The 22,302-nt window shown below is 40.0% G+C and overlaps 1 protein-coding gene across 1 annotated transcript; it reads right to left on the reverse strand.

The window, feature by feature from the left end:
* SLC16A12 (solute carrier family 16 member 12) lies at window positions 1–19,384 on the reverse strand. The gene is given in 6 exon segments (XM_061162143.1): window positions 1–325; window positions 3,849–4,108; window positions 6,416–6,995; window positions 8,586–8,729; window positions 11,476–11,579; window positions 19,182–19,384. Coding segments are annotated over 6 exon segments (1,554 nt in total). The 3' UTR covers window positions 1–62.
* Between the last annotated feature and the right edge of the window lie 2,918 nt (window positions 19,385–22,302).

Below are 22,302 nucleotides of genomic sequence, written 5' to 3' on the forward strand. Positions count from 1 at the left end.
CATATACAATCCAGTGTCCCACCTCTCTCAGTCCTGAAGATTCCTAGGCTCAAGGCCATTGGTCATGAGGGGCTGGAACCAAGCATTGCTAGAGTCACAGATTCCCCATCTTTCTGATCTAATTCTCTTGCTACAGAATAAGCCACCGAGCCATTGGTCCATAGCTGCAGCTTGGGATCTGATTCTTTGGCAAGGAACCGCAGCTGGGTTTTTTTCATCTTCTTTACAACTCTAGCAAAGCCAAGCAACAAAGAGCTAAATATCATTGAGAACCCACAGAGAAGGAATGCCGCAGTGTAGCTGCCAGTCGTATCCACAAGCCATCCTGGAACAAGCAACAGCAAGATGACACTGTTGAGTTAGAAATTTGACTGTTTACTCACTCAAATCTAATAATTTGTGAGGATAATAACAATAGATTGCTAGCACCATCACTATCATTTTGACACAAAAAGTAGATCTAAAAGTATTTTGCAACAACTAAAAAATGCATTCTATTTTCTAGAGAAACTTCTAAAATAGATTGTTGTTATTATGTAAAGTGCTTGGAAGTACCACATTCTATATAAAGAATGATATTAGTCTTAATACATAATGAATATTAGTTATTATTAATTCTATGAAATATGGTAGAAAAGATAAAAAACATCATTCAAATTACAGAGGTTAGGATTATCTCTTTATCTAGAGTGTTAAGAGAATATAATTGTACAGAACCCTAGTAGTAATGTCCCCAGCACCCATATACTGTTTATCTTGAGTAACAGGACACACTCCTAGATAAAGCAGAATCCAAATTTCCTATTAGATCCAGACATTTTACCCGATCCAGTTTGAAAATCAGATCGTTGGGCCACGTTAAAGTTTCAAATGGAAATTTCAGGAAGCATAATTCTGTAATCACAGCTTTTTAAAATTTATCTGTTGTTGCAACAAATTAACCACAGTATCGACTCCCACTCTAAATTTTGAGGAGAACCAGAGCATATGATATGCAAAATATAAGTCCCAATAATCAGGGACTCAATGGGGTAAAATTAGACATTGGCAGGAAATTATTTTGTAATTTAAAAGGTTTTTAAAGTTCCCCCAACTTTACTCATGTGCCAAGAAAATCCACCACAGAAGTATATGCCTTCTGCTCTCATCTACTTCAATAATTAGTCAAAAATGGCAGACAAAAATTATTAGAAGTGCCATAAAGTTTCCTACAATCCAAAGTGAAAGTGAAGGTTGCTCAGTCATGTCTGACTCTTTGTGACCCCATGGACTATATAGTTCGTGGAATTCTCCAGGCCAGAATACTGGAGTGGGTAACCTTTCCTTCTCCAGGGGATCTTCCCAACCCAGGGACTGAACCCAGGTCTCCCACATTGCAGGCGGATTCTTTACCAGCTGAGACACAAGGGAAGCCCAAGAATACTGGAGTGGGTAGCCTATCCCTTCTCCAGTGGACCTTCCTGACCCAGGAATTGAACCGGGGTCTCCTGCATTGCAGGTGGATTCTTTACCAACTGAGCTATGAGGGAAGCCTACAATCCAAACTACTCTCAAATATTTTAGTTATGTGATTTACTTGTGCATTTCTTTAGCAGCAAACAAGAGACTGAGTAAAGAACTGTCATCTTAAAAGTCATTAAGTAAGAGAAGTATTACAACAGGAGCTCACACACTAATCCTCTAATACCTAGCAATGAGTATAATGTCTGATATGCCAAATGCTGGAGAAGGCTCTTGTGAGTCCCTTGGACTGCAAGAAGATCCAATCAGTCAATCCTAAAGGAAATCAGTCCTGAATATTCATTGGAAGGACTGATGCTGAAGCTGAAGCTCCAATACTTTAGCCACCTGATGCACTGACTCATTGGAAAAGACCCTGATGCTGGGAAAGATTGAAGGCAGGAGGAGAAGGGGACAACAGAGGACCAGATGGTTGGATGGCATCACTGACGCAATGGACATGAGTTTGAGTAGGCTGTAGGAGTTGGTGATGGACAGGGAAACCTGGCGTGCTGCAGTCCATGGGGTCGCAAAGAGTTGGACATGACTGAGCGACTGAACTGAACTGAACTGATGCCAAATGAAGGCCACAGTTTGACAAAAGGATCCAGGAATCCTCATTTATGTTCCATGACTGTTTAACAGAATCACAGTGTTCCTAAAGGTTGGTGAATACAAAAACTGGCTATGGACGGAGGATGTGAGATCATATGGGGGTATTTTCCAAAACTGAAGCACCAAACATATCATCCTATATCATGGAGCTTAAACTGACCAGGAATTTTTATCTGTAGCCATCAAGCAGTCACAGTTTCCCCTGGTTTGACACTTTAGCAATTGCTGGGTTTGGAAATAACTTGAACTGTTGTCCATTCACAACAGTTGCTAAAGCAGAAATCCTGCCTTCTTCAAAATATCCCCTTCTTTCCTTCTAGGCAAATGTTTACTTCATTTCTCTTTTGCCTGTCTTCAGAGACCTTCTTCACTCTCAGTTTGAATCTAGGCAGGTAATCATCTGGACCAATTATTCTCATTGTTTAGTGTACAAGAGCATCACAAGAAAACTGCTTGAGAATGTAGGTTCCTGGAACTCACCCCCAAAGATCCAAATCACAGATGGAGGGTCATGGAATCTGCAGTCTAACAAGGGCCCCAGGGGATTCTGTTGCAGTGATCTCAAGACCTCATTCTGAGAGACACTGGTCTAGACTACACACCCCGAGAAGAAGGAATGGGTTCTTACCTGTTTGCTGCTATACTGACAGCACCAGACAGAGTGCCGATGTACACAGCAATAAATGTCTGTTGAATTACTTGTTTAAGGCATGCAATACATATTTCTTGAATTATTTAATGCACTCAATGAATATTTGTGGAATTACTTATTTAATTATGTTTTTAATGTCTGTATCATTTTACAGTTTACAAAACATTCTAGATGATTTATCTTGAGTCCCAAATCTGTGTATCCAAATCTGGCCTCCCTCTAATGCTCGGATTTCATCCTTAAATACCTTATTGGGTATTTCAGATATCTGAGTATGTCTAAACATTACATCTATTATTTTCTGGCAAAGCTACTCTCTTTAGCTTCCTTATTTCTTTCAAGTGTTCCATCATCTCATGATATATTGGACTTTTTCCCTACCTTCATATCCCCACATGCTAAAATCAGTTGATTTCCCCCCCCCAAATTTTCTCATTTGACCCCAGAGTTCAATCTCATTTCTGCTGCAGGAGCCATAGTTCAGGCCTTTATCAGATGGCTCCTGAATTATCAGAATGAAATTCTAACTGCTTCTCCACTAAGGTACTAGATCATCTCTCTAAAACATATTCTTTATTACTCCTTTGCACAAAAGCTGTAATACTTTAGAGGCCCATATACTCTTAAGTATATAGGGCCCCAGCTCCTTTAGCAGGCACTGGAGACACTCCATCATGACACCTGTACGTTAATATTTCAGCTCACCACCTGCCTCATCAATTCTACATCTGTTGGAATCCTGTATGCCCCCTCAGCCTTCCCTCTGAATGTGCCAACTTATATTTAAGTCCGAACAGCTGTTTCATTCCATTGCTCCCATCGTTTGTGTGGAACGGAATCAAGATCCTAATTTGGGACTTTTTTTTTCCCAAGTACACTAAGGTCCTCCATTAGTTGGAAGATTATAGAGCAAGGATGTAGGTGAGACCATGGTATTTTGGTGGCTCAGCCATTCCTTTCTCTTTCATTCTTCCCAACTTACTTCCACTTCTCATAGTATGTTGTGTGAGTTCACTGTTTTTACATCAATATGACAAAGAGAAGAGGTGATTGCGGTGGGGGGTTTTCTCTGGAAACTTGCCTGCGATGGGTGGGCTCACCAAGTACGGCACTGCATGCAAGAAGTACACCACGCCGAGAGCTGATGACAGAAAGGTGGTCCCCACAATCTCTGCGGTCACCACTGGGATCAAAGTCACGTAGGCACCATCGAAGTAGCCAAAGGTACAAGCGAAAGGCACGAGCAGGGGAAGGCTTTGAAGCATTGGGAGGCAGAGATAGCAGAGCCCATCCAGTCCAATGGCAAAAAGGTAGCAAACATACTGGTAGTTCTTCAGACACCTGTGGATTTGAAGACCAAGAATGAGTGCAGGATACACAGCTTCTATCAAAGAGCTCTAGAAACCTGGCCATGTAGCAGTAAGCACTTAGAAATGGCCTCCCCATTGTATGCTTTCTACGTTGTCTTCCTATCTTTCTTTTTTTTTTTTTTTCTTTTTTCCCAGCTCTTTAAAAATAGTTTAATCATGCAAAGTCAACATAATGTACTCTAACATAAGGCTAGAATGTTAACCAAGACGAAGTGGCTTCCTATCTTTCTTTTGGTATATGCAATGCAAGAATGTATCTTCCCAGGAAGCATTATGGTAGAAAACAACCCATGCACTAAAATTAGAAAGACAGACGTTTGAATCCAGTTCTCCCATCTACTAACTGCCTAACTCTAACCTCAATTCCTTCAGCTATAAAACGAGAGGTTGCCTATCTCAGAGTTAATCAAGGAAATTTGTGAAATAACACATAGAGTGTCAGGAGACTAATATTTTCTACAAGTCTACCGTATTAGATGCTTTCAGATATGTCATTCATTAGTCTCCAGCTGTTCATATATGTTCAATAACCCAAGGGGTTATACAAAGAGGAAGCCATGACATGAAGAAATGAAAATGATTTGCCAGAGATTATGATGGTCATGTATTAGCACTAAGTCTTATTTCAAGATCTCCCCAGTAGTACATCCATGAATATTTTCCCTTTGTAAATCCAAACCCATCTATGATAGCAATTATTACAAAGACTCTGTATTATATCAGCATCAGCAATTTATGCTTTATAAATTATGTAATAAAAGCAATTTATGCTTTTCTGCCTGTAATCTCATTTGAGCCTCACAAAATGCTATAAAGTCCTTAGGCAAATATTGACCTGGTCCATTTCACAGATGAATACCCCTGAGGATCTGAGAGTTAGGTGACTTTCTCTAAGTCTCAGGGATAATATGGGGCAGAGCCAGGACAAGAACTTGGGTCTTAGACTAGAAATATCGTAGACTAGAAATCCCTCTTTCAGATCTATGTCAGGGTGCTTCTTGTTGGGTTATTTGATTGTAAAGAAAGATACATTTTGCTCTCCCCCACACTCCTTAGCCATTAAAAGTGTGGCTTTTATATTTAATCCTAAATATTGTATTCCTGATACAGGTGAATGGCAGTTGAATCCTGATTACCTCCCAAAGACATAACAGGTAAGAAGCCACATGATGATAGCTCTCCCAGGTCATAGCTCAAGTGTGAAGAGTCTATCATGTAGGAGAATATGAGTAGTTTGCTCTCTTCAATCTGGATTAGCATTTGCTGAAGAAACTACTCAGATTTCTTAAAACACTGCTTTCTAAGTCTAAAATTATAATGAAACTATTTGCTACTTGCACTGTCAAATGTAAATATGTGGCACTACAGATAGTGTGTTATTACTGACCTGGTCCTCCTGCCTAGACTGGAGTCTATTCCTCTCTCTGTTGCCAGCCAGTCTCTGGAGTGGTTCAAAAGACACTAAAACCACAGTGACCAGTTGGAAGTTGTCTTACTGGAAGACTGACCTGACTTAGAATGGAATTAAATTTGTCTCCAGAACTTGTAACTATCCTTTGCTTCTGCTATTTAGACATATCCATCATTCTAAATGATCTAGATCAAGTGTCAGCAAACTATGGCCAAATCTGGCCCACCACCTGTTTTTTGGACTATGAACTTAGAACGGTTTTCCCATTTTTGAACGATTGGAAAAAATCAAAAGAAGAATAAAATGTTGTGACATGCAAAAACTGTATGAGAAACTAAAATTTTAGTGTCCTTAAATAAAGTCTTGTTGGAATATGGCCACTCTCTTTTGGTCATATTGTCTACGGCTGCTCTTGTACTTCAACAGCAGAGTTGGATGGTTGGGATCATATGACCCACAAAGTCAACGAGACTTTATCTGTTTAATGTCTGTCCCTTTACAAAAAGTTTGCCGACCCTTGACTAGAAGAACCAACAAGGGAGTTGCCTTCAGATATTGAAAACCTGTTAACATTATTTAGACCTGGGTATTCTAGAGGGTAAGGTGATGAAAGGGAAGTGAAAGTCACTCAGTCATGTCTGACTCTTTGCAACCCCATGGACTAGAATTCTCCAGGCCAGAATACTGGAGTGGGTTAGCCATTCCATTCTCCAGGCATCCTCCCAACCCAGGAATTGAACCCAGGTCTCCCACATTGCAGGTGGATTCTTTACCAGCTGAGCCATCAGGGAAGCCCAAGGTGATGAAGGGAAACTCAAAGCTTAAAGTTCCTTGTGGGGAACCAGTGGCGGTTTCACAGATTTTTACCTTCTGTCAGTTAGCCATCCAAACGTGATATTGCCAATAATGTCAATCACCCCAAGAATGGACATAAGAAAAGCAGCTTGCTGGTGAGTCACTCCAACACTCAACGCATAAGGCACGAAGTATACAAACAGGGGACTGCAGCCATAAGCCATGAACAGAACAGAGGTGGCCAGCACAGCAAAGTCTGATGTCAGTAAAAAACTGTATTCCTGCTGCAAAGAGCCACAGAGGCAGGTCTGCACCCATTCTTTAGTCCAAGCCGAACAGGCAGACGCCTGCTTCAAGTCTTGTGTCTGAGTTCTGCAGACAGGGTTCTGCTCTGGAGTGGTTTGGTCCTCTTTAAGAGTGATTGGCCGCATCAAGGCACCACAGACACAGAGGTTCAAAACGAAGCCCCCCAGGATGAGTAATGCTCCCCTCCAGGAAAACTGTTCAATAAGGAGCTGGACCACAGGAGCCAGGATGAAGATGCCAATGCCACTTCCTGACATGGAGATCCCATAAGCAAGGGCTTTCCGTCTGCTGAAATACTTGCCAACCATGGCAATAGCTGGAGAGTAACAAAGTGCAAATCCAAGACCTGGCGATAAAGAGAAGTCTATGAGTGTTAATGGCATGCCATGAATAGCCACTGAAAGAACATCTCTCAGAATCATACTATTTGGATTTAAAAGAATCTGAACCTCAAGTAAATCCCTTTAAAATTGCTTTCTACATCAAGCTGAAAATGAATCTCCCCTCAGACATCCACAATTTGGAAAGTATAGCATATCTAGGACTTTCTTCTTGGGACGAAAAGCTTTAAGGGACTATGATTTAAGCAAAATAAAATGAAGACTTTAAAAACTATTATACAAGTTAAATTTGAATTAACTAGAAAATCAGGATAACACTGACCTGAGAAATGTACACTCACCACAACTATTCTTTTTTAAATAAATTAGAGTTAATTGTAGTAAATTAAATGATCTCTGGGTAATTTAAGTATTGTTAAATTATTGATAATACTTACATTATTAATAACACTTAAATTACCTAGAGACTTACTTCAACTCTTCACTGAACATGAAGACACAACCCTGATTATCTGGACCACTTTGGAATTTGTGTTTAAATAGCATATGTGATCCTGTAAAAGTTCCAGAGTAATTTCAAATATTAAGAAACATTGTGCTCATTTTATCCATGAACATAGCATGTACATATAGCAACCTGAAAATATCCCCAGTAGAAAGTCTCTTCAAGATTTTCCAGTTCTATTCTTTTTAAGTCAAGAAAATCAGAAAGGCTTTATACCTGGAATTTAAATGTCAAGGAAGGAAAAGGAGAACTGCCTGTAATTCCTATTTCCATCTTTGGAGCAGGGTGAGCAATGATCCCAGTTTGCCTGGACTGAGGGGTTTCCCACACGTGAGGCTTTCAGCACCAGGCCCAGGACAGTTTCTGGTAAACTGGGAGGATGGGACACCCTAGCGGTCAGGCCCTTTGGGTGAGAGGGGACAGACACCTTTTTAGCTGACACAGCAAGATTTGTAACCTCACTGAGATTGTATCTTTTATTGGCCAGATCATGCTAGTCCCTCCAACCAACCCTGATCCTCCGCAGTCCCTGTAAGTGTGATTTATGGAATGCATATCGGTTGCTTCTCTTTCTATGGACTTCATTCTCTAACGTATATTTCCATAACATTGAAAGAGAATGTGTGATGAAAGAACATTCACAAGAGGCTTTTTTTTGTCAAACTGTAAACCCCTATTTATTGGACAATGATACTCACTAAAAAGTAAGGGCAACTCAGGTCAACCACAGATAGTATTTCAATGTCTTGGCAAAGATGTTGGGAGAATGATCATTGCTAAGAATTTATGTTGCCCTGGCTAATGCTGCTCTGCTTCTGAGTGAAGGCTCTCTGCCATACATGGCTGCCCAAGGAAAGTCAGCAGTCCCTGACTGCTGTTGTCACGTGGCTGAATTAAAGTGGTGACACAGTTTCATTACATATGACAGTCCATTAAATTTCTAGCCCTTTTGTTTAATCATTTGGTAGGCAGACATTCAGCTAAATGATGCATCCAACAATATGAATATTTTATGAATTACTGCTCTGTGGGCAGGCTTAACAACCCCCGGATAGGGTGGGATGAGAAGGGTGGTACAAAGCGCCCTTACCTGTAAGAACTCCCAGAGTGAGGTAGAGATGCTTCAGACTGGTGGCAAATGAGCCCAGGATGAGACCAGTAGATGCAAGCAAGCCACCCAGCATGATTCCCACTTGACAGGAAAAATGGTTACTGACAACACTCCCAAGTGGAGCTTCAAAAACAATAATAAATAGGTTCAACAGAGAGGCCTTGAGGGCACTGTGTAAAGGCTGTGGTTCTGCATCAGTGGAGCAGATAACCCTCCATCTTCAAATCCTTGAGCCCACCCCACTCATTCTATGGATTTAGAAACCGAGGCGAGAGGAAATGACTTGTCCATGGTCCTACAGAGAACAAGTGGCAAGGCTAGAATCAGGATCAGGTCTCCTGACTAGCATTTGACTACTCATTCCATTTCTCCATTCTAGAATGGTCATAATCCCAGGACAATGGGGTGCTTTCTAAACAGCAAGTCAGCTCCTTTAAACGAAGACCTTGGATAGAATTTAAATACACTGCACCTAATGTGACCCTGATTTCGCTCAATGGTTGCACAGTGATATGCCTTGTATGTTTCACATAATATGGCTCATACACAATTAACAATAATCATGACAGGTAAATGGTGGAGAAGAAAGTGGGCAACATTGCATGGTCAGCAGTGTTATGCAAGAAAAGGCCAGAGAGGGAGATCATAGACATACTTCATAATCTGGCACTGCTTCTGGGCTTTTGGAAACCCTGTGGATGAGAAATGAAAGCACAGAAAATCTAGGAAATGCGATGATGACATTTCAGCTAGCCTCATTCTATTTGTGGTTTAACAACGTGTCAGAATTATGCCAACTTCCAGGTTTATAGGATAATAATTAAGGCTGGAAGAGGCCAAAAAGAAACTAAAGTTCAGGGGAATATGACATACCCAAGATCACCAAAAAATATACAGCTCAGGGAACCTGACACTGAGTGCAGTGTTATTTCACCCTATTATTCTGGCTTCTTGGGTCTTTCAGATGGATGGCAGAGGAGATGGGTGGAGAAAGCATGTGAATTTCTTTCTCAAAAACAATTCATGCTGACACCAGTACTCGTGGTAACAAGATCAGAAGAGCCAATTCTCTGGGTATCTGAGGAGTATAATTTTTATATAGATCAGGTTGAAATTGGGGCTTGATTCAAATGTACATGATAGAATCAGTCATCAGCCTAATAGCCCATCTGGTTAGAATAGTAACTGGATGAATATATAACCTCTGGATAATAGGAATGAGCAAATCTCCTAAAAATATATCTAATTCTCCAGGCTGATGCTGTGATGGCTGTTAGAAAGTAATAAGATGTATATGAAACTCAATGAAAAATATTCACTCCTCTGCCCATCATAGTGCAGATACAGCCCCAAGGGATGTCCCAGATGTGATTCTGCAGCCTCTTGTCCATACTCTGAACTCAATCAATGTCGCCAGATGAGCAAGCGGGTATGTAGTAATTGGGTACAAGAGGACTCAAGGCCTTGAATAGAATTTAAATACACTGCATCTAACGTGACCCTGCTTTAGCTCAATGGTTCACATGGTCATTGTGACCATAGTGGCCACTGAAGGCCATTTATTCTTCTTTGGGGGATTATAAATATTCTCCAAAAGATAACAGTGGGAGAAATGAGTCACCTGCATCCTCCATGAAAGATAAACATGGCAGTTCTCTCTGTTATGAGCACTGGCGTGCTCACACAAAGACAATGACTACTCATCTGACCCTGAAAATCGTTTGATCATCTTACCATTTTAAATTAAAAAGATAGGCTAGAAAACCCAAGTTATGATTTTTTGATCCCTTCTGACCTTCTAGTGTTATCAGTAGCGTCAACTTAGTGGTCTTGTGAAACCTAGAATTGCACTCAAATTCCTTCCAACCAAGGAACTACATCAGAACAAATCAACCAGTTCCTGATTATGTACATTTTGAATGTACAAATATGAATCAGTACCTAGAATGGAATAGTGATGTTATTTATGTGTTACTAACCCATATAGTATTTTCTTCTGCCACCAAGATACGACCTGAAGAGATAACAGTTTTTAAAAAATATTCAAGAGTCAATAAATGAAAAGATTAAATCGGTCAAGCCTGCAAATAGATCATTTCAATTTGACCCAATCTCATAAATTTCTGACACTCATTTAATAAAATTGGTTGGAAATTTTCAAAAAGAAAAATCTCAAGGTTAGTTTCTCTTTACTGTATGGATGGAATGAGATGACTCCATGAATCTTGAGACCACTCTACACATTATATATAGCACCTTTGTGGTTCTGGAAGGATATTATAGCCATCGTAAATATGCTTATCTTAGGATTGCAACATTCTATTCTTCCACAATACTTCTCTAAGAATGAAGGCTTATGCATGAAAAATGAATCAGTGAGCCAAATTTTGAACCCTCTGGGAAGGAACGAGAGTGAAAACCAAACTTGAGGCATGATGCACATGTTATTGGCACTTATTTAAGGAGACTGCATTGAAATGACTCACAGTGCCTTCTAATGGCTGTCTACATGACTGGAAAATAAGGGGACAACAAGACACAGTGTATAGTGTATAGTCAACTGCATCCAAAATCAGAACAAGTCCTGTGATGCCTGGCTCCCTAACTTTATATGGAAGAACCAAATGTTAAGTATCCAACTGACTGTACTTACCTGGTCCATCTGGCATCAACCAAGAACATTAATTCCAACAGCATGTCTGGTTGAGTTTGGTTAAAGGCAGGATCATATTTTTCTCTTTACATAGTTTTAGCCAATTTTTACCATAGCCCTTCTACTCAGAAAAACAGGCCATCAAAGACAGTGGAAGGTCACTGTTATGTACAGTTCAAAGGGAGCCAGTCATTGTCTATCCCAGGAGATACTTACCACAGAGCATGGTCACACAGTCTACAATGGAATGGATCCAGGCCGTCTGTGCATAATCCTGAGAGAAGTATGTCTGGAACTCCACAAAAAAAATTGAAATACATCTGAAAAAAAGTGCAAGTATTTTATACAAAAAGAACACAATGACTATAGATTTGAACTAGAACTTCAAGTTTTGGTTCAATCAGCTGTTCCAGTCTGTAAGGGTTTTCATTGATTTTGGTTGATTTTCAATGATACATTGCTGTTCCACAATAAGTGGGAAATCAGAAGCTAACCATTGGACTTTCTAAGGGATAAGAACAAGCGTTCATTCACTAGAGGGGCTGTGAGGCCAAGTAGATGTGAAGATCACTGCTATAGGGTGATCTTTCCATAAGATCACTCTTATGGAAAAGACGGCAGGTCAAACACACGGATTCTTACTCATCTTAGTGTTTCATTAACATCTGCAGCCTATAAGAGACGGCTGTACAAGTTAAGATTTGACAATAAACTGTTATACATCACCCAGAAATTTCACTTCTAGGTTTTAACCAAAGTTAATAAACAGATGATGGTGATAATAATAATACAAAATAATAATACAAAAAAAGATACACATGTATTGTGGATAACTTTTTATAATAGCCAAATGTTGTCACCAACCTGTTTGTCCACCAGTAGGGACTGGTTGAAAATTAAAACATGCTGAAATGAAAAGGGACTGAAATTAAAAGATACTTGCTCCTTGGAAGAAAAGCTATGACAAACCTAAATAGCATATTAAAAAGCAGACATTACTTTACCAAGAAAGATCCGTCTAGTCAAAAGTATGGTTTTTCCAGTAGTCATGTATGGATTGAGAGTTGGACCATAAAGAAGGCTGAGCACCGAAGGGTTGATGCTTTTGAACTGTGGTGTTGGAGAAGACTCTTGAGAGTCCCTTGGACTGCAAGGAGATCAAACCAGTCCATCCTAAAGGAAATCAGTCCTGAATATTCATTGGAAGGATTGATGCTGGAGCTGAAGCTCCAATACTTTAGCCACCTGATGCGAATAACTGACTCACTGGAAAAGACCCTGATGCTGGAAAAGATTGAAGGCAGGAGGAGAAGGGGATGACAGAGGATGAGATGGTTGGATGGCATCACCGACTCGATGGACATGAGTTTGAGCAAGCTCCAGGAGTTGGTGATAGATGGGGAAGCCTGGCATGCTGCAGTCCATAGGGTTGCAAAGAGTCAGACAGGACTGAGCGACTGAACTGAACTGAACTGAACTGAGGGACTGCTTAAGTAACTTATAGCATATCAATAAAATGAAATATTTATTAGGTATTTGATTTGTATTTATTGACTTGGAAATAAATTCACAATATAATGTTAGGAAACAAAGTAAGTTACAAAACAGTTCATGTAGAAAGGGCTTATTGTTATAAAAACACAGTTCATGTAAACAAAAAGAGCCTCAAAGCATATAAATCGAAATGTATCCAGCCATTACACATGCATGGTGATGTAAATGTTTTTTATTTTGTTCTGCACTTTGAATTATTTGACAGTGAATATTTCTTATACAGAAACTTTTGTGTGTGTGCATATACATATATATGAGAGTATATATACAGAGACAGAAACAAAGAGACAGAGAATTTTTTATGTTGAAAAATAGAGAATTACTTAGGAAAAACAAGACATAAGTGAGTCAGAAGCAACAGTCTGTACCATTGTACAACTCAGAAGGAACCTCACACAGATTAGCAGGGTGTCCTAATGCAGGCCAGGAAGCTTTTAGAGCTCCATGATAGCAGGGAAAGAAATCAGGCCTTGCAGCTGGGGATGAGATAGGAGGGTATCTGTCTCCTGGGACAGGCCTTACATTCCAGCTCCTTATGCTTCAACAGCCCCTAGTAACCTGTTATTTATTCTCCCTGACTCTTCAGTTGCTGTTGGGAGTGAAGGTGAGTAGATGGGAAAATTAAAGAGGAGGGAAGAGAATGAGGAAGCATGAGGACAGCGGCGTTAGGCAGGTCTGGCTTTACGGTGTACAACCTATACAATTGCACAGAATCTGACACGTAGAGGCATAAAACTTGGTTTAACTCAGCTGTCACTGTCTTAAAATTCCTTATAGTTTTATCTTTGAAGTTGCGTTTTGTAAGTGAAGTCCATTGGGACAACGAAGCATACATGTGAGCAGAGAAGAGCCACAGATTGTTCAGTCTGCAGTTCTTAGAGATGCTCCAGGGCACAAAACTCCAGTAGACTCTTGTGTGGGAGTCCAGTAAGGCTCAGACTGAGTACAAAGTAAGTGTGTTACCCCTACAACTGAGTGATCATGGACATAGGGGAGGAAGAGAGACCAGGCTTTCCTTTCAAACCAAAACTTGCTTCAAATGCAGAAGGCAGTGATGCTGTAAGAAACACAAAGGGTCAAGGATTCCTATCAGATCCTTTGTTACTCATGTTGCTTCTCTGTGTTATTTGATCCTGTATGCCGAAAATGATGACACAGAAGGAAAGAAAAAGATAGGGCTACTGGAAATATTAAGATGATCAGTAGATCTGTGCTAGTTTCCACTTTTCTTTACTCAGAACAACACTAAAGAGAAAACTCATGAAACATCATTAAAACATCATGAAAAAATCAAGATGGACCACTGAAAAATGAAAAGCTTCCTATTTTAGTACATTTTTGTATGCATAAGTCTGTGCTCAGTCGCTAAGTCATGTCTGACTCCTTGCAACCCCATGGACTCAAACTCACCAGGCTCCTCGTCCAAGAGATTTCCCAGGCAAGAATACTGGAGTGGGTTGCCACTTCCTACTCCAGGGGATCTCCCAACCCAGGGAACAAAAACCCAAGTCTCTTGCATTGGCAGGCAGATTCTTTACCACTGAGCCACCTGGGAAGCCCTTTTAGTAGATTTACCAGCCTTTCTTTCCTCCCTTTTGGACAAGAGGTCTTGCATTTTCCTCTAGCACCAGGTCCTGCAATTATGTTGCCAGTCCTGGTGATAGGAAAGAGAAAAGGGATGGGATAGCATGCTAAATTCTAAGTCCCAAAGGTGCTGGGGTAGAGTTTGATGTGCAGAGGATAAATTAGGATCAGCACTTGTGGAAGTGTCTTCTCTCCACTAAATAGTTTTGGGAAATTTAGTATCTGTGGGGCTATGTTTGTCTCTTGTGACTTTTTTAAATCTTGTTCTACTGTCATTTTGTTTTCTGTTTGATGCTTTTTTTCCAACTGATATAATTAGTCCTATCAAACTGTTGGCATGCAAAATTCAAAAGTAACACTTGAGATTCTTGTCTAAACATGTGAGTAGGCTTGTCAGAGGTAAAATTTAATAACTACATACACAGGCTTCTGAATGACTGTGACTTTTATGAAATATGAGAGGGATTATTGTTGTCCTTTCCTTTGTTCTCCAAAAGGAATGGACCATGGAACTTTTTAGATGGTAAAGTTTTATGATTTATGCCTTCTAAACACAAACAGTGAAAACTAGGAGTCCTAACCACTAGAGCACCAGGGAATTCTCTCTATAAATATTTTTTGAATGAGGAAGAATAGCAGACAAGAAGAAAGGTACTTAGGCTCAGATTTTTCCAGAAGCTGAGAATCATAGGCATGCATATTGGCTTTTGACAGGCTTCACCCAAGTTTTGGTGCCAGAGGTGTCTGCCTCTTAAGAATTGAGAGGCCACCAAGAGGGGTGATGCACAATGATGAAAGCACATATTGCAGAAATATAAAATATATAAATAAACCTAAAGCTCAATGGATATTCAGTTGAGGAATTAATCTCATTTTTGCTCCTCTGGGAGTGGTGACTTGAGAATCAGGAAGTCTCCATGAAAGGGGCTTCCCTGGCTCAAAGGTAAAGAATCTGCCTGCCAATGCAGAAGACTCAGGAGACGCAGGTTCAATCCCTGGGTGGGGAAGATCCCCTGGAGGCGAAAATGGCAACCCACTCCAGTATTCTTGCCCAGAAAATCCCATGGACAGAGGAGCCTGGAGGGCTACAGCCCGTGAGGTCACAAAGAGTCAGATAGGACTGAGCACACACACAAGCAAACACAGGCATGACCTTAAAGAAAACAAATTTTATTGGCAGCACAGGTGCTTCTCACCCCAAATTATTTTTGCTGTCCCTTGGAATATTTGGGCATCTAACAGATGTCAGCAGAACTGGTTTCTGATCTCTGATTCCCATGCTGAATAACTGAGAGTTCCAATAAAGCTTCTAAATCTCTCAGGGTCTTGATTTCCTCATCTATAAATTAAGCATTTGGAGAAGCAAGACTGTATCAGTCGGACTGGATTAGATTGTGCTGTCATAGCTAACAACCCTGAACAGCCTCCAGGGTTTAGTAGGTTTTGTTCAGGATAGCATCCAAGCGGTGTTTGCTGTATCATTCTCAAAGATACTTTCTCTCAAAGGGTCAACATACTTGCTGCCTCTATCTTGTCACTGTGCTATAAAATTCTTCTCTGGCTCCTGGAGAACTGGAAGCTGACAACATCCGATATTTGGTAAAGACTTTTTATTCCTGATTGATGAAGTTATCCACTAAGTCAGCACAGTAAGTAATCTACTGGGCAGTGCAGTCCAGTGTCACTGGACTCACTGTCACTCACTCACCATGTGATTTGGACACATTATTCAACCTCTGTGTGTTATTATAAGGATTAAATGACTTAATCAATGAAAATTTGTTTGGAATAATGCCAACAAACACAGAGTAAGTGCTCAGGTAACATGAGCAATTATTTACAGGAATTGAGCTGTTGCTATAAGAACTTCACAGTTTCACAGGACTCTAGACATCTATTGCAATTAAGTTAATTTAGCCCCAGAAGAATTTGAGAAAAATAGGTCTCAGAGCTAGGGGTTTCCATTAAACAAACATTGCTTTTCAAGTATCAACTCCAATTCAATCTTTCAAGTTACTAATAGAATGTCACGTAATTCCACAATGAAATGAATTTATTAGCATAGATAATGTGTTTGGTAATAAGACATCTTGAAGCAAAAACAGGTAATCAATGCACATTAACAACCACAGGGAGCAAATAACAAGAAAGCCTGCACAACCTTAAGCTTTTTATAAATTTTATATGTAAAAAAGCATCACCAGTTACAAGGCAAGAGTGAAATATGATTTTTAAATGGTAGATTATAATGGTAGCATTATTTGTAAAGCAAAAGCCAGGAGACAATATAAATGTTCATCAATAAAAACACTTTAAATACATTATGGATTCATGTATATGAAATCTTAAGTACCTATTTTTCAGTGAGGTAACCCTTGTGCATTGTTGAGGGGACTGTAAATTGGTACAGCCACCATAGAAAACAGTATGGGATCCAACAATCCCACTGCTGGGAATAGATCAAAGAAAATGAGAGCCCTAACGAGAAAAGATATCTGTGTCCGCATGCTCACAGCAGCGTGATTTATAATCGCCAAGACACAGATGGGTAAATGGATAAAGAGGGTGTGGTGTGTATACACAATGGAACATTATTCAGCCAGGAAAAAAACACAAGGAAATCCTACCACTTCGCAACAATATGAAAGGGCTTTGACGGTATTCTGCTAAGTGAAATACGTTAAACAGAGAAAGACAAATACTGTATGATCTTACTCATATATGGAATCTAAAACAATAACCAAACTCATATAAAAAGAGATCAGACTTGTGGTTACCAGAGACAGAGGGTGGGGGAAAGGGGACTGGTGGAAGGTGGTCAAAAATACAAACTTCCAGTTATGAGATAAATAAGTAGTAGGGATGTCATGTACAATATGATGACTACAGCTGACACTATGGTATGATATACAGGAAAGATGTTAAAAGAATACATTCTAAGTGTTCTCTTCAGGAGGAAAAATGTTTTTTCTCTTTTCTTCTTTCTTTCCTTTTCAGTGTAGTTATATGAGAAGATGGATGTTAGCTGAACCTATAATATATGTAAATCAAATCATCATGTTTATAAACTATTATATATAAAATAGATAAACAATAAGGTCCAACTGTATAGCACAGGGAACTACATTCAATATCTTGTAATAAACCAAAATGGAAAAGAATAGGCTTCCCTGGTGGCTCAGTTGGTAAAGAGTCTGCCTGCAACACAGGTTCGATCCCTGGGTGGGGAAGATCCCCTGGAGAAGGAAATGGCAACCCACTCCAGTATTCTTGCAGGGAGAATCCCATGGACAGAGGAGACTGGCGGGCTACAGTTCATGGGGTCACAAAATCGAACACAACTGAGTGACTAACACTTTCACTTTGCTGTACGCCAGAAACTAACACAACACTGTAAATGAAACATACTTCAGTAAAAAATCATCAATATGTATGCCTTGAACTTATATCGTGACTATGGTTGATTATTTCTTAATAAAACATGAAAAAGGTAGAAAAATGAATTAACTGCCCAATAGGCACTGATCCTCTGAACTGACAAACCCCCGTGTAGGCTGTTCTCCTTGCCTCTGTCTGCAGCTCTCTTGGCTGCTTCCTGGTGCATCATACTTTTCTCCTCCAAGCTTATTCTGCTCAAGGACCCTACTCTCAGCCTCTCCCAGGAACCTCTGAAGACAAGTCTTTGCTGCCAGCCACAAGCCTCTTTTTTAATTTCCTGCCGCCCTTCTTATAAAGCACCAAGCTCACTTCCAGAACTTTCCTCTCATCAAATTATATATAAAATAGATAAACTATTGACGAAATGCTTAAATGAATGGTGAAAGCTTCCACATGGAAGAACCAAGATGAAAGATTCCTTTTAACTCTATGACCTCCTCACTCCCAGAACACAGGATCCATAAAATAGATGGGAGAAAAATCAGACTCAACCATCACATTATTTTAAATAAATTTAAAGTTTATGATGACACATAACAAAACCTTATTGTAGCAAAAACAAACACTGCTTCTTTCCTGCATTATCTGTTTGCTATGGGGAACACATCGATGCTTTTATGGATGATGCCATCAAATAAAGTCATGTAGAGCAGCCTAGGGAGAGTTGCCAGAGAAGAGAGTTCAGTCTGAGCAAAGGCACCTCTAGAGGAAAGAGCTGGCACATGCAGATTTCAAGTGTATATTTATTCCAAATGTAAATGAGATTAATGCATCTCAATGTATGGGCATTTAATGCAAGTATATTCAACACTATGTCCTTGAGTAAAAGAAAAAGAGGACCCATGACCAAAAGAGATGAGAGAATCCCTGCATTTGTGCTGTTTCTCTCTTTCAACCTAGAGTTCAGCCTCCACTACCACAGCCAAGTGCAAAAAGAAAAAGAATTTCAATTTTAGGCTTTAAGCTTCCCATGGCTTGGTATTCTGGTGAGCTAAGAGGTTCTCGTGGCTATTTTGAGCTTATATATTTATCCTTTGTGGGATGAACTGCTTATGAAAATAAATGTCTGGCAATAGCCATGATATTTAGTCAAAAATGTCCTAAAACCCCAGGTTTATAGGTCAGATATTATAAAAAGAGATCACTATCCAGGACTTCTAAGTGTCAGAAAATGACATTCTTTGCAAAGAAGAAGATATCTGAGCAGTCAAAGGAAACATACACACACATAACACACATATACACATTTATTTTCACAATGACAGGTTCAGAGATAGAATGAAGCTGAGTTAGGAAAAAAGACAAGCCAGATCATAATAATAAATCAAGAAGAAAGTCCCACCTACCTGGTTACTGCTCGGGTGCAGATGGTAACGAGGAAACAGCCAGCCACGATCATCCAGCCCCAGCCTCCATCAGGAGGGGAGGTAGACCGAGCTCTATTGACTTTTGCCATGCTTTCAATTCCTTTTTCTTCTTTTCCAAGTTACTCCAACAGCCCAGTTATGATCTTGGAAAGGTTTGCCGTCCAGTGACTTCCTGTTGGCATTCAAGATTGGCATAGAGTGCTACCTGGCACATGGGTTACTGGCCATCTAAAATAAAAAATCAGGACATATCTGCATTTCATTGCCATATCCAAAGATAGTTTTTCACTTGCTGAAAATGATTATTACCTTCCTCTTAAATATGAGTATTTGTGACTATGAAAACTGGACTGCAGCAAAGACCATTAGTTGTTCTTGGAACCCATCCCTCATCTTCTTTTTAATAACAGATCCTCTCAACTTTCAAGTCAAATCTAGGATAGCTCTTTAAACTATTTTCCATACCTTGAAGGTAGATGTGGCAACATGGTTTAGTTAGACTAAAGGGATGTGAGCAAAATAATACATGCCACTTCTGGTTGCTCAACTCAAAGGTAAAGGATGTCTCAAGACACGCACCACTTCTTTCCTACAGACTTGAACATGGATGAGGAGATGAGACAGCTCCAACCATACATGTCTGGACATTGCCCTGGGGGCTGGCAGAGCTTCGGGACAGGATGAGCCTGGGTTCTCAAACGACTCTGTGGGGAAGAGGTGCCTCTCCAGCTCTGGGTTTCACCTACTCACTATTATGCCAAAGGTAAATATGCCTCAGCTGGATTTGTGCTGTGCTGTCCTAAGTGGCTTCCGTTGTGTTGACTCTCTGCTACCCCATGGACTGTAGCCCGCCAGCTTCCTCTGTCCACGGGATTCTCCAGGCGAGAATACTGAGTGGGTTACCATGCCGGCTCTCTATGCTGGAGTCTTTCAACAGCTTAAGCTATGTCTTAATTATTATACTGAATGATTCTGACAGTAACTGCTTTGGCATTTCTGACCAAGAATGCTATAATTCTTAGATGGAAAAAACTGAAACGAGAATGAAAAATAATGAAACAGAATAGAAAGCCCAGAAACTAGTTCATAATAATTCAATAAAACTAAATAAGGTAGCAAAGAGGGATGGATGGAAAAAAAGGATTATTTGCTACATCCTGTTATAACTCTCCATTTAATTTTTGACTTTCTAGATAGATCAGAATTACATGGGAAAAAAAGTAATTTAAAATCTAGGTGAAAATACAGGCAAACATTTATCTGATCTTTGGGTGGGAAAAGGACTCCCTGAGATGTAAAGTGATATCAGCAAATTAAGGGAAACTTTTGTTGATTTGTCTAAATTAAAATTTAACATTTATATACATCAAAACATGTAATAAATACAATTAAAAGGTAAACCATAGACTTGGGTGGGGGAGGAAATTAGCAATGCATGATTCAAAGAAATAGTATCTGCAACATTAATTCATTAATTCAACTAGTGACACTTATGGAGTACCTAATATATGTTAGGCATTATTCTGGACACCAAAGATTCGGCGGCGAGCAAGACACACACACATCTCCTTGGGGAGCTTCTAAGGCATCCCGATGGTCTCAGCTCCTGCTGCTCTGTTCTTTGTGTAATCCCTTGCCTTGCATTTCGGCAGGACCTATGATTCCCTTCTCACCAGAACATGGCACATGTGATGGGACAGGGGTGATTAGTTCATGCTGAGTGAGACTCAGACTTGGGCTTTCCTGATGGCTCAGTAGTAAAGAATCCGCCTGCCAATGCAGAAGATGCAGGTTCAGTCAATGGTCTGGGAAGATTCCACATGCCACAGAACAACTAAGCCCATGAGCCACAACTATTGAAGCCCTTGAGCCATAGAGCCCATGTTCTGCAACAAAGATCACTACAATGCAGATAAAGAGTAGCCCCCACTCGCCACAACTAGACAAAAGTCCATGCAGCAACGAAGACCCAGCAGAGTCATAAAGAAATCAATAAATATTTTTTAAAATACATGTTATATCTAATAGTCTTTTTGTTTTTTTAAGAAGCCTCACTCTTGCTAGCTGAATCGCTCTTGCTCTTTCACGGGCCTTAAAAAAGGAAGCTGCCATGTTACATGCTGCCACGGGGAGGGCCATGTGGCAGGGAACCATAGACAATCTATGGCATCTGAGGACAGCCCCCAAAAGCTAAAGTGACAGCAAAAAGCTAAAGCTCTCTGTCCTACAACAGAAAGGAAATTAATTCTGCCACCATGCCAAGTGAGCTTGGAAGCAGATTTTCCCCTTGTTGAGCCTCCAGTAGAGAACACAGTTTTAACAGGTGATTTTTCCATTGGATTGAGCCAATCATCAATTTTGGGTAGAATTTTATTATGATCAACAGAAGAAATTTTAAGTAATATTAATTATATGAAACATTATGTCAAGTATGACCAAGCATGTATTGTTTGGTGAACACAGACCATGCACCACCTGATAAATTATAGACAAACCAATTTAAATTTTAATTTTACCTTAAAATCACGACTTTCTCAAGAAAATGGCACACAGTAAAATCTTGCAAGCATGCCTCTTTGAAGCTATGGGAACAAATTGGCAGTCTTTGAGTTCAAAGAGCAAATGCATAACAAAGATAGTGAGCCCAAGACAAGAGTGACTCCATGTAGATAGACCTCTTAAATTTGCTCATTTTCGAGACTCAGAAGGGTCCCTCCTTCATCTTAATTAGCCATCCTGTGAATGTGGGGAGACAGACAGAGGAGATGGAGTGAACAGCTGGAGAGGATAAATCTTCAGAAGTAATAGAAGAGCAGCATTGGTACAAATATTCAGTCTACTGATTGACAGAAAGTCAAAATTATTATCTGAAATGCTAATATTGCTAATCACTGGGCTGGGGGCAGTGAAAGTGAAAAGTGAAAGTATTGTTTAGTTCAGTTCAGTTCAGTCGCTCAGTCATGTCCGACTCTTTGCAACTCCATGGACTGCAGCATGCCAGGCTTCCCTATCCATCACCAACTTCCAGAGCTTACTCAAACTCACGTCCATCATGTCGGTGATGCCATCCAACCATCTCATTCTCTGTCATCCCCTTCTC

This window comes from Dama dama, chromosome 15 (assembly GCF_033118175.1).
Source record: "Dama dama isolate Ldn47 chromosome 15, ASM3311817v1, whole genome shotgun sequence".
In the NCBI taxonomy this organism is placed as follows: domain Eukaryota; kingdom Metazoa; phylum Chordata; class Mammalia; order Artiodactyla; family Cervidae; genus Dama; species Dama dama.